Consider the following 13,673-nt stretch of genomic DNA (forward strand, 5'->3'; position numbering starts at 1 on the left):
GCAGAGAGAAACACTAAAAGGCCAGACAGCGGACCAGCCTGTCCCCTGGCTTTGTCTAGTTTCAGGAAGAAGAGGGGAGATAAGAGTTTCTGCCTATTTTTTAATTCCAAAGCAGTCTGCTTTCCAGGCTTAAATTAATTCATGACACATGGCAGTCCTGTTTTATATATATGAGAAAGAAAGAAAGAAAGAAAGAAAGAAAGAAAGAAAGAAAGAAAGAAAGAAAGAAAGAAAGAAAGAAAGAAAGAAAGAAAGAAAGAAAGAAAGAAAGAAAGAAAGAAAGATAGAAAGAAAGAAAGAAAGAAAGAAAGAAAGAAAGAAAGAAAGAAAGAAAGAAAGAAAGAAAGAAAGAAAGAAAGAAAGAAAGAAAGAAAGAAAGAAAGAAAGAAAGAAAGAAAGAAAGAAAGAAAGAAAGAAAGAAAGGATATATCTATGAATGTATGAATGAACAGACAATTGGGAAAATTAAAAGAAAAACAAATAAATGGACTAACGCAAAGATAAATCAGTAGGTGAAGAATTAAACAGATCACCAAATAGTTTTAAAACAGCAATGCAAAATGAATGAATGGATAATGTAAAAATGAATGAATTGACAGATAAATGAAGGAATGAATAGTTGAAGAGTTAACAGGTGGCTGGATTAATGAATTTATAAACAAATGAATAGGAGGGTAGAAAAATAAATGAATAAATGTATGAAATAACAGACAGTGATAAATGGAGGAATTAATTTACTCATTTAGATTACAATGAATGATAAACGGAAAGATGGAATTAGAGGCAAACAAAAACGCAAATGAACACAGGGATGGATAAATGGATATATGAATGAAATTAAGTAATGGAACTAATATGATTAAACATAAAGCATAGTCTAGACTCTGACAATGCTTCTTAAGCAAAATGATAGGCTATTTAGACACCTTTAATGTCTCCAAATCATTTCCACTCCCACCTAGACCTTTGAAACACTTAAATTAAATTCCCTGCCTTTCCAGGTTGAAACCCTTGGAGAAGAAAAAAAGCACAAAACAGCAACATTTTCAACAACAACTTTGTTATTTTCAATAACAAATTAATCAACACTGCATGAAATCTATGATTGGCAAAAAGTTAGACTTCCCGGAGGTTGGCAGGGTTAAAAACATTACAGAGTAAATCAAAAATCCATTTTGGTTTCTATTTGATGTTGATGGAGACTGTATGTTTGAATAATTTGGTTTCTGGGAGACAGATTGTCTGCTTGTCAGTCTTTGCGTACACACCCCTCAGAGTGTTTTGATGTACTTCTCAACTGAACTAGAGGTCAGTATTTATTCCTCCCCCCAAAGTGTGTTTACTGTATGCCTGTGTGCTTCAGAGAGAAACGGCCTTGATGGAGTAGAGAAACATCCCACATGCTGCCCAGCCTCGTGCCAGGTCCATCTTAATTTGGAGCATCTGTCTCGGACACAAACATCAACCATAGCATGACAGCAAAATGTCAGCAATGAAAAATGCTTTCCTTCAACACTCACCAGCTTCTCAGTTTTTAATCTGTTTTCCCTGCATTTCATACCTCAAACTATCATCTGGAACAGCCATTCAATATATTCACTAGATAGATTCATCTTATTCTTCAAGATTAGAAAATATACTTTAAAGCCAGGAAAATAGGTGAAATGAAGTTATCATAGGTTGTCCTGATTCTTTAGAAACCAAATGTCCTGAGGATTTTTAATATTGTTAACATGCAACTTTTGGAATCCATGATCGGTCATGATTGTTTTGTTGCCTTATTAATTTAATTCAAATCTGTTATTTTCCAGAAATGGACAAAGAACAAGAACTGGCTACACAAACTGAATTTTACTTTGGTGCATCCTCGGTCCGATTGCCACCCTCTCAGTGTTTGTTATTATAAACCTTATGTTGTCGGTTCACTTTAGATGACAAAAATGATGTTTTTATTATCCAATGATAATAATGTTCTGTGGTTTTTTCTGTTGCTTCCTGAAATTCCTTACAAATCTCCCTCCATGTTTGGGTCTACTGTTAGACTCTGATAAAGTACTGACATATTAAAGCTACTTTAACATATCCGTATTTTCAAAATTAATTTTCTTTTGTTTGCTATTTTTCTGTGCATGTTTCAGTCCAACAAGTTCTAGTAAACAAACCCTTTTCATGATGGCTACCGCCAAATCACATTTAAACTGTCATGATTTTGAACCTTTAGGTTCTGTTTAAGTATTTCTTTTTGAGTTTTCAGTTACACTTTGATTTATGTCTTTCTGTGTTTCCTAGGTAATTGGTTTAATTTCCAGTATGTGTCAATCTAGTTGTTTTCTGGTTGTATTTGAGTTCTTATGTATATATTGTTTACTCCCTGTTCCTGCCTTTTTTGTCAGTCTTCTTCCACTAGCTCCCTTATAGATCCTTCAGTCCACACCTGCTCCCAATCAGTTGATTACTCCATTCTTTGTTCTGTTTCTGTATTTATACTCCTCCTCTGCAGTTACTGTTTACTGGATTCTCTTCATTTGTTTATTCCCTCCTTCACCTACGTGTTCCCCTTTGCTCTGGTTCCTGTGTTTGGTGATTTCTGGTTTTAAGCTTCTGCTGCCACCATTGGTTATTAAACCTGCAAGAAACCACCTCAGCTTCCATCTCTGCATTTGTGTCCTTTAAAAACCTCCACACAACAACAACAACAAAACCAACTTAGAACATTGAACCATTTTCTATTAATTGTGGTAAATATATGTGTATACAACTAAAACCAGATACTAACATGACGGTATAAAAATTAACCATTTCTTTTTTGCCATCATTACATTATACATCATACATTAAATCAGACTTGTTTGCTTTTTTCAGAATACTGACAGAGAGACGTCTTCAAAATCACTTCCTTAAAATTTTAAATATATTTAAATGAATATGCCCTAAAATAATTTAAGTAAGTGTACAGGAAGATTTTAAAGTTTTATAGCAACAATATCACCTAAATCTTGTAAGTATTTAAGTGGACACTCTAAACATAATGTTTCCTTTTGTGACATCATTAAAAAAAGAAAACAGAGCCAAAATAATAATAAGAGAACTGTGGTGTTCAAAAATCCGGTTAATCCTAGCTTAAAATTTCTTGATGCTTAAGAACAACAGCTGTACGCCAGTATAGTCACATAACACTGTTGGAATGCGTGGTCTTCAAACAATTAAGGAAAGAGACAGTTTCTGTGTCCTCTACATGAACTTGTTTTAGAGGCTAAAGATGTGTCTCAATCCCTGAACAAAAACAAAAGACTTTGACTGAAACTGGAGCATGTTTCATTATCCACAGTGTATCAAGTCTTTTACAGACATTTGAAAGACCACTCAGCATGGAAGAAGCTGTTACTCCAAAAGCAACATGAAAGCCAGATAACAGTTTGCAAAGGCACTCAGAGACAAAGTCCTTTATGAAAGTAAATGTTAGCATTACTGACTGCAGTGTTTTGTCCAGATGATTGATGCTAAAGAGGAAGGAAAAAGACTGAAGCTCATAGGTCCAGGAAGAGAGGTCAGTTGTTGTGTGGGTGTTGTGATGAAAAAAAAATATGGGACCTTGGGTCCAAAAAGTTGAAGTTAAAATACTTAGGTCTTCAAAATGAACAATCATGGCACCTTATTAAGCACAAAATGCTTTAAGCAAAGAACAATTTGAAATGAAAAGGTGAGTGATATGCACCTGCGTCATTTTCTGACACGAACTTTGTTGGAACAAACAATAAATTAGTTTAAAGGTTAAGTTGAATTAAAGCTGCTTAAAAATAGAGGAAGCAAAATAGAGATTTGTATTTCCTTCTATTTTTTAAGCATCTCAAATGCATGTGCTGAAGGGTTGCTGAATACCATTCAATGATCCCTTTCCCAGGTGTCCTTCAAGAGCTACCTTGTCCAGTTTACCAGTTCGGATGGTGAGCATAGAAAAGCTCTCCATAACATTTTGCTCACTGACAGCTCCTACACTTTTAGGAATTACATGTCAAAGAACTTATATAAATAATGCATCCTTGGAAAAACGGAGAAAGAATGTCATTCTCTCAGAAGATCTCAGCATCTATGTTTTTTTGGTTTTGTGTCTGTCAGAGATATTATACAACTGTAAGCACTTACTCGGAGCGCAGTCGATGTATTCCATGTCGTCCAGGGCGGCTCCTCCGCTCAGATCTTTGGAGCGGATCCCCTCGAAAATCACCTCAAAGTTCCTGAGCTTCCTTAGGGGGACCACAACTTGGTTCCAATGGTTCCCTTTATGCCCCGTCTTATTCCACATCTCAATTATGCTGTTCTCAGTCTGTGCAGGACAGATGACAAAAGACACACCATGTGGTGGCATTTCACATTTTGCTCTGGTTATTATAACAAGAGGTTTCAAAGCTCTAGCAGCAATTACTGACAGAAATTCATCCTTCAAACTACAAGTCATGTCACCAGAGAACAGAGCTGAGGAAAAATGGAATAAAAGTATGTTCTTTTGGCAAGTGGATGACTTATTAAAGTGTCATTAACATAACATGGCTAGAATACAGTGCATTGCTGATGGATTTGCTTCATACCACATATGGAAAATATTAAAGACAAATCAGAGTATACCCTTCTGGAAGTTCACTCAGTCTTTTCCCATGCTGCTGTTGCTCAGACTCTAAATCATGGTTAATGCTGCTTTAAAACTGCTAACGGGAATGCTCTCCATAAGCCATCACCTCACCAGAGGCTTTCAATATATATAAACAATATACTGACACATTTTCAATATAAATACACTGTTCTGGCCTCTTGGCTTACTCAATTCAGAGCAAATAAAGAGACAGCAATAAAGTTGTATTGCTATACTCATTTTGTAAAAATATTACATATATTGTAATAATATTACATTTCTGCCTACAGTTAAATAAGATATCCTTTGTTAAAAAAAGATTTCTACCCACCACCAAACTCATTTTACATCTTTCATTAGACTCCACATCAGAAAGCCAAGATGACACCATCAGAAGTTGGATGGTCTTTTTAGTCAAGGTTAGTGCCCAAAGTATCACTGACTTTAACACCTCCCTAAGTCTCTCTCTCTGGTCACTAACCTATAATCTCTACCTCCTGTGGTTCCTGTTGCTGATGCTGGTGATTCAACCTGCTGCAGTTTACATTACAATAAACGGTTTTAAGCTATCTGATCTTGTCTGGCTGAATTCTGGGTCCTTTGTTTCTGCTCGCTACATAACCAGCTAATCTCTTTTATGACTAGACCTACATTATGACAGTTGTATCTGACCTGGTGTGGCTAACATTTAGAACAGAAAATGACACATATAAAATCATCTCAATGATGGTCTCATTTATCAAGTTAACACACAGCTGCAAATCTATTTAACTGTACAATTGTTTCTAGGTTACTGTTTTTGTCTAGGTTCAACACTAGAATTTTACATTAATATCAAAATGGCATTAACTTTCTACAAATACGTTTATCTTTTTTTTAAAATCAGCATCATCTATCTCTTGGTTGGTTACAGGCTGCGGACTCTTTACGTCAGCTATATGTCGACACATTTTGTTTTAAAAATCCTAGTAAAGAGTGGGGCTTGTGTTACAAAACAATACCCTATATGATTGGTCAACCACACTTCCTCAGCATTGAGTGTTGTCTTACCCCCAACATGGCAGGTAGATTTGACAGTTTAACCCACAAATCGTAAAAGTTAACTGCATTTAGCGGATTGAAGTGACAGCGAGAGCCAAAACTGGTTCTGGCATGCACATTTTTTAAAATGATATATGCCATTTGGGAACCTGCAAATGCCACTTTTGGCTATAGGTGCTCCTGGCGCATTGCCAGGTGCCAATTTCATGCCCTGGTCAGAGGTAAACCTCTGCAAAGCAGAACCAGAGGACTCTGAACAGTCCCTGACTATCACAAAGGACATTATTGGCTACCCTAAGAATTTTATTTTTTGTAAATCCAGCTTTAAGGTACATACTGTAATTAGTTTTAGTAGTGTGAAACTTTGAGTGAATGCAGACAGCAACACAGAGTTTAAAAGACAATATTTTATATTAGTTGAATTTAAAGTTGCAAGAAATGAGCATAGTCTTGTCTGCAGTGAGCAGAGCTCTAGTCTAATTTACTGAAAAAAACACAGAGGACGAACAAAGTCACATTCTACTCCTCCACTGTAAGGTATATTGAAATGCACCCATGGCTTGCACAGGCTGTCCCCTCTGCTCTGACGCCCTAGATTCAAAATAATCTTGTTACTCCAAGACAGATTAATAGGTAGAGTAACAGCAGGCTGTATTAAGATTTATGTCAGGAAGTAATGACTCAATCTGTAAAAGCAGTCATAGAGCAACATACAAATTTGCCTTGATAGCTCTGACTTTGCTTTTTTGGCATATAAACTTGATTAGTTTGTTTGATTTGTTTTGGATCTTGTTATCAGGACCTTTCAGTCCTGGCACTGCAAACAAAAATTTAGGATTGAGTGCAAATATGTTGCAGTTGTGAACTTATTCTGATGGATGACAAGACAATGCTAAAACTGAAATAATATTCAATTCAGAGACCATTGTGTTAATGTTAAATCACTGAGAATATACTACCCGACTTTGTTTACTTGATAATATAATCTTTTTAACAATGATTTTTATTTAATCAGCGGTTTCCTGCGTCATTGATTATGGTGAGAGAATCTTCTCTCAGGCTATCACACGCTTGGCTCTAAATGGAGATGATATTTTGGCGAGATCTGATAACATTATGTTAGGAATCCAGTTTGTGTGGTTCGGGCTTTTGTTTGTCTTCCCTCCTCCACCAGGCGGTGCCTGGTTCTCGTTGGCCTCCTCACACACCTGCGGATAGTTACCTCATTACCGGAGGACTTTTATGCTTCTGACTGCCACTACCTCGACACCAGAGTGTTTGCCAGTTTTGGGTACTCTAGCCAAGCTGAGTTTTGTTGAGTCAAACTGAGTTTTTGTCAACCTGAGTTTTAACCTTGCTGTTTTTGTCTTTGTCTCTCGGCAGGAAGTCATCCTGCAAACTGGATGTTTTGGACCTTCTCCCCCCTGGAAGGATTCTCTGAGCATCAAACTGAGCTGAGGATTCAAGCTAGTGGTTTGGATCTACTTTTCCCCAAGGATTGTTTGGGCGTCTCTCTGAGCAGGGGATTAATCTTCACAAGAAACCTTTCAAGTACCGCAGGAAAACTAAGTGGCAGTCAGCTCCTCCATTCCTCAAGGAAACACCTCAACCTGGTTAAACCCTGTCCGCCCTCGAACGAGCAAGTCACTGGAACAACCCACACCGACTGGATTCAACAAGAGACACCTTTTTCTGGAAACGTGAGTCCTGTTGCCTTAATTCCCTTCTTCAAATCAAAGACACAAATTTCCCACTGAGCCTGAACTAACCGCAGAATCTTCCCCTTCACTTTTCAGTCCCGGTTCGACAGTGTTCAGAGCAGCACTGGACTCCTCTCAACCTACTCTCAATAAAACCTGTTAAACTTTTCCCTGGTCTCTTTGTTTGGTCTTCTGCATGCGGTTCAGATCTTTAGATAAAATCATGACACATTAATTCACAAACTCCCAAAAATACATCTAGCCAGAAGCCAATATATGCATTAATCTTGAATATCCAACCAATGAAAACCTGAGATGTGTATGATGTCAACCAGCAGCGGTCTAAAGAAAAACAAGCATGGCTGTGCCAGTGGACGCAGACTCCGCTATGTAGTCTGCTTTAGCTGGAGCAAACAAGCACCATTTGTTCCTTTATGGATGGGAAAGACGTTTTCATGTTATTCCCGACCAGATTTGGCAAGAGTTAGATTTATCATTTAACCCTGCTAGTTGTGAAACAAATCTAAAGCTGCAGAGGGATCCTGTTGTTACTGGCATTTCTGCTGTAAAACTTGGCGGCAATGACAAAAAAGTAATCGGTAGCGATTACCAGCTGGTATTTGGGAGCCTGGAGTCAGGGCTGCTCAATTCTATATGGAACAACATGCTTTCATCCTTGAACCAGTAAAACATTGTTGGAATCATTGTGGATGAAGTAAATGTCACATAAAAATGGTAAGTGAACATGAATACATGTTTGTGTACAAATGATACATCACAGCCAATTACTACTGCTACAATTGGCTAAAAGCTTAACATGGGAGGCTGGTGCCTCTTGGTAATTTACCCCACCAGCTTGAAAAATGATACTAAATCATCCTTCCTTTTGCAAACACTTTCCACAGGAGATCTTCTAAAGATGGATACTGTGTAGAATTTAAATTGAACAATAAACCTATAAATCTGGCTTGTGCCAGGTTATCTAAAAAATGCCAGCTCACTAAAAACTTTAAACCTGAGTAAATATACAAAGATGCAGACTATTTATTATATCATTGTTAAAAGGACTGGCTTATTTATAAGGCATGTCTTTGGTAGGGAAGATGAATTTACAAAACATCCCCTAAAAAAACTATTAAAATTTCTGAAATAATTTGTAAGTCATGGCATATTCAATTGGTGATGCAGGTCCTTGTTAAACTAATGATATGCCTTTGAGTTTTCCACCTTTTGTCAGACTAGAACCACAAACTTCCATCAGTATTTAATGTGATAGATCAACATAAAATGTTACAGTGGGAATTTAAACTGTCATGAAAAGTACAGCTTTCAGATGTAGCCTGCAGCCCAAATTTATGGAGTCATTTCACCCTTTCATGCACACTTAAAGAAGTATGCATCTTGATATAGTGAAATTTATGACTTTTTATCTTTTTAACATATTTTAAGTTCAGACAGATTGAATAGAGAGGTTTTTATGTTTTGCCACAAATCCTTCCATGGATTTGGGTCTACACTGAGCCATTCTGATACATTAGTAAGCTTTGATCTCAACCATTAGCTTTCTACAGGGGCCGTATGTTTACCGTCTGTCCTACAGAAGGTGATCCTCCATCTTAGTTTTAAGCGTTTTGCAGCTTCTAAGAGGGATTGTCCAGTATCCATCTTTGCTGCTACAACAAAGCATTGAGATGGTTTGCTATGTTTGTTTTACTCCAAATAAAGAGAAAATAAACAATACACGATTAATACACAAGTCAGACCTGAAGGAATTTTACCCCACAAATTTTGTAGTGTGAAAACATAAAGCTTTTTTAATTTTTTTCATCCACGTTTACTCCCTCACTAATACAGCTAAACACTACAAGAAGCACCAATATAGAACTGATATGATTTGGAACACAAGCAGACCACTGATGGCTACATAAATGATTGGATTTTCTCAGATGTTGTGAGATCTGAATTCACTGTATGTGAATTCAGAAATTCTGTTAAATTTCAGAATTCAAAATCCTTTGACACTGTTGGTGACTTCCTCTTTTGTTTTGGTTTGCTGTTCGTAATTCAGCAACTGCCACACAGCACAATTGCTCCACATTTACTCCAGATGTCCCTCACAAATATTGTGTAAAGATTTAGTGCAGTTCAGAGTTTTGAAATGTTGTTCAGTGATGCTGGTTTGTGAAGGGTAAACTTGAACAAACGCACTCTATTGGAAAAATTAGGACTATAGCAAGATGAGGACGTTTTGGCCTCACCTTAATTAGGTTAAGATTAGGCTTAGGAATGCAATGTTAATGCTTGGGTTTAAAGTAAGGGTATAGAAAGGGTTGAAAAGGGGTGAAGATCAATAGAAGTAAATAGGAGTCAGCATATTACCCTTACTACAAAAGCAAGACAGGGGAATGTGAGCTATTAACTTTGCATCAGAATGAGAAACATTTTATCCAATTTCACCATCAGATTCAGGACCTTTTCTTGCAAAGTGAGTACATTTTCCTGGTCGTCACAAGCTATTTTGCTAACAGTTAGGTTTAGGACTGAGGTGTGAGTTTAGTTTACCGTAGTTTAGGTTTATGGTGAGGTATGCACTGGTAATGATTATGTGTGGGGTTATTGTCAGAGGGAGGGTGTAGAGAGGGATGAAAATGACTGAAAATAAATGGAAGCCAATGTGACATGGTCCTCAGTACATGTAGCAAGACCAGAATGTGAGTTTGTCTGTGTAGAGACCAATATCAGGTGTCATGCACAAACCGACATTTTACCAGAGTTTTCAGTCCTAATAAACTTGACTATGCTACTGTTTTTTTTCTCTTTACCCTATATGCTTACCCTGTCACTGCATGCATGGTGTGAGGGATTGCTGAAGGGTCAAAAACAAAATACAAGCGAATATCATTGCTGCACGCCCATCCAGGAAGAGCATGTCCTGCAGGTCAATGACTATGCAACCAGGTGGCTTTCCTTGAGATTATATTGCTTGTGAATTGGTACTTAATAAATAAACTGTGTTGAATTGAAAATTAATTGTTTTAACTTAAGGCTCATGCCCTGACTAAAATTTTTTTCATTCCATTTTTTTATAGGTGGGAAATTAATTCCAATTCTTAATAGGTGGGGGATACTGTAAGGACAAGCAAAACGCTGCAACAGCAACTCTTTTCTCAAACCATCATGCAGGTGATTAAGGGAAAGAGTAGCAAAGACATTGTTTTTGTTTTAACTACCTGCAATATAGTTAATTGATTAAATTGATACTTCAGTGATTTCAATGTATATCATGTAACAGCCATCTTTTTATCTGAAAAAAAGCCTCCCCCAAGTCACCTTTGTTTAAAACCCATATGTCGTTCATTCTGTAACAAAAGCCTGTTAACTTAATCATGAATGACTTTTAAGATTGATACCCAAGGTCTGCTGTAACAATCTTTGACCTTCGTAAATTTCACAAGGTACCCACTGGCAAGATGCATTGCTTATGTGTAGCCTTCTCTTCTATTTCTGCTCCTACAAAATATCTGTGTGTGTGTGTTTTAAGTTACTCTCTATGGAGTCAGTAAATTATCAAGCCCATAAAAGTGCATGTTATGCATGAAAGCACAATGCAATATTCTGTAAGTGCTAATGGCTTTTGAACCTGCAAGGTCACACATTCACCATAGGAGTTCCAAGTTACACTGAACATCAGATCTGTCTTTTTTACAAAAACACACGCCCGCTGACCCACACAGACACAAGCTTGACTAATGTAACATTTTCTACGCCTGTCTCCAGGGTTTAAACCATCTCTCTCTCTGTGTATAGAATTTAATGGCTTATTTTACTATTCACAGCAAACCATTTTTGTAAGCTAAATCTTCCATTTTCCATCCAGATGCGAGAAAGGAGCAGACATTTATCATCTCCTGCTTCTCACAGGAGTCACATAATCAATGACAATCAGCACAGAGCCTATAACACTATTAAATCCCATCGTTTAAGTTTCTAATATCCTATTCACGATATTGCTTTTAAGGGAATATCGGTGGAATAAAGTGTATAAAGCAATCTTCAAATATTGCAGCATTTTGCAGACACGCAGTTTTAAAGAATTTTTTGAGTTCAGGTTTGTTTCACGTTTTTATAATGGGTTATTCACTGTAGAAAATAGTGGAAGGAGTGTCATTTAATAGAATTTTAAATAAGGCAGTTACAAAATTACAGACCTAATCATAGATTCTGAAAAGGTGGCGTTAAATTACAAGGTTTTTTTTTTTTTTATATGCAAAAAGTGGGCATGTTGTGGGGGGATCTACAAAGATTGCTGTGCAAATATTAAGAGTTGCAAACTGATTTGGTTCTGTGCATGAAACTGAACACATTGTTCTACAGGCAGTTTAAAATTAGTCATAAAAGGAAGAGGATGCCTAAAGCCATGCAAATGGAGAAAATTTATAATTGTAAAAAATAAAAAGTAAAAATTATTCAAACTAAAAATGCTCATAGTTAAAAAAACAAAAGAAAATAACTGTTTTGAAAGAATGGATTGCACACATTGTCTGCGGAATTGCAAGTGCAAATCACCTTGCACCTTTTTTGAAGATCTGCTCTGCGCTTAGAAATATGTTTGCTCTGTTTGAGACACAAACATTCTGAAGATCAGATCCTCAATGTTGGAATTGCATAGCATTTTATACTGTATTGATTTTTGTATCATTTGATGGAGTGGTGACCTAATGGACATAGTAGAGTGCTTGCATTCTCAAGAGGCAGCAACTATATGCTCCAAGCTGCCCCCTGCTCCCTAGGGATGGGCTAACTACAGAGGTCAAATTTCATAAAAAATTTACATTTGCAGTGACCAATAGAATTGATTATTATCAATGTAATTATCATCGTCTGTGGGTTTGCAAGAGAGCTAACATTGTTTAGGGTTGATGGAAAGGTTTGGGAACCCCCACTCTGGGCAACAACATCCCTTCATCTAAATAAGGTAGCACATTTTCACTTCAGAAGAGAAAGGTGCATTTTAAAAGCACTGTACTTAAGGAACCCTGTGATATATATATATATTAATTCTTATTTATCTTGATATACTGTATATACCTTGATATACTGTATATATATTGTTTATTCTTAATGCACCTTTTTCCTCCTTGTTTACACCTTCTTTAATTACTATGCCCAATATGTGACCAGTGAATTTCTCCGCTGTGAGATCAATAAAGCTCATCTAATCAATAAAGCTCATCTAATGTATATATATATATATATATATATATATATATATATATATATATATATATATATATATATATATATATATATATATATATATATATATATATATATATATACTACTATAAGTCTGCAGCAGCAAAAACTGTTTCACCAGGGAAATCAAACCAAAAAACTCTCTCATAAGAGAAAAGATAAAGGATAGAGTTTTACCGCACAGACATATGAGGAGAATGAGTCAACAGCAATGGCTTGACCTTCAGTGAGCTAAAGTTAAACAAAGCTGAGAGAAAATGGATAAGCAAAGAAATCTAGAGGAAAAAAAGCTGAATCTATGTTGCTCCATCTTTACGCATAGGCTTTTATGGCAAAAATATGAGGCCAATTAAGCTTCAAACCTTTAAGAGTCACAGACTTAAATAACTTTATATATTTCCATATCTGAACTCCTTCTGGTGTCATACAAAGGATTTCTTATTTTTGTGTGTTCTGTTTTGCCAATATAGCTCTGGGAATAGATGTCCCAGAGCTAGATGATGGCCCAATAGATTTCCTTTACAAGCAGACTAATATGACTGTTGTCATAAGGTTTTGCTAGGTACTTGTATATTAAACTTTTATTTAAAGTTATTTTGGGAGTAAAATCAAATACAACAGGGATGGAAAGGGAGGTGAGAAAGAAAGAGGGTATACAAACCAAGAGATAGAGATAAAGACAGGAAACACCGCATGAAAATAAGAAAAAATAACACAGAATGTGCTGGTGGAGATTCTCAGTCATCCAGGTCATAGTATTCCAAAACATTACAGTTAAAAAAACAAACCACTAGACTTTGTTTTCCTAGACTGAAGATGTTTCGCTTCCCATCCAGAAAGCTTTCTCAATTCAAAATACAGCAAACACACAGAATATATACAGCAACTCCTACATATCTCCTCCCACACCTGTATGATATGAGAGGAACTGAAAACAGAGAACATAACAAAAGCAAAAAGACAATAGACAGCCAAATAAAACATCAAGAAAAAGCTTCAAGAGCAGTGGGTATCCTTTAGATATCCATGTGTGTGGGTGGCAAAACCTA

At 36.4% G+C, this 13,673-nt stretch overlaps 1 protein-coding gene across 2 annotated transcripts in view; it reads right to left on the reverse strand.

The window, feature by feature from the left end:
* The window catches only part of malrd1 (MAM and LDL receptor class A domain containing 1), a 68,737-nt gene that overhangs the window by 18,301 nt on the left and 36,763 nt on the right, over positions 1-13,673 (reverse strand). For both annotated transcript variants that reach the window (XM_038298002.1, XM_038298000.1), the window contains exon 21: positions 4,144-4,324. In XM_038298002.1, coding sequence (XP_038153930.1) covers positions 4,144-4,324 — 181 coding nt within the window. The remainder of the gene's footprint in view (positions 1-4,143; positions 4,325-13,673) is intronic.

This window comes from Cyprinodon tularosa, unplaced genomic scaffold (assembly GCF_016077235.1).
Source record: "Cyprinodon tularosa strain WSP-4 unplaced genomic scaffold, ASM1607723v1 ctg4, whole genome shotgun sequence".
Taxonomy (NCBI): Eukaryota; Metazoa; Chordata; class Actinopteri; order Cyprinodontiformes; family Cyprinodontidae; genus Cyprinodon; species Cyprinodon tularosa.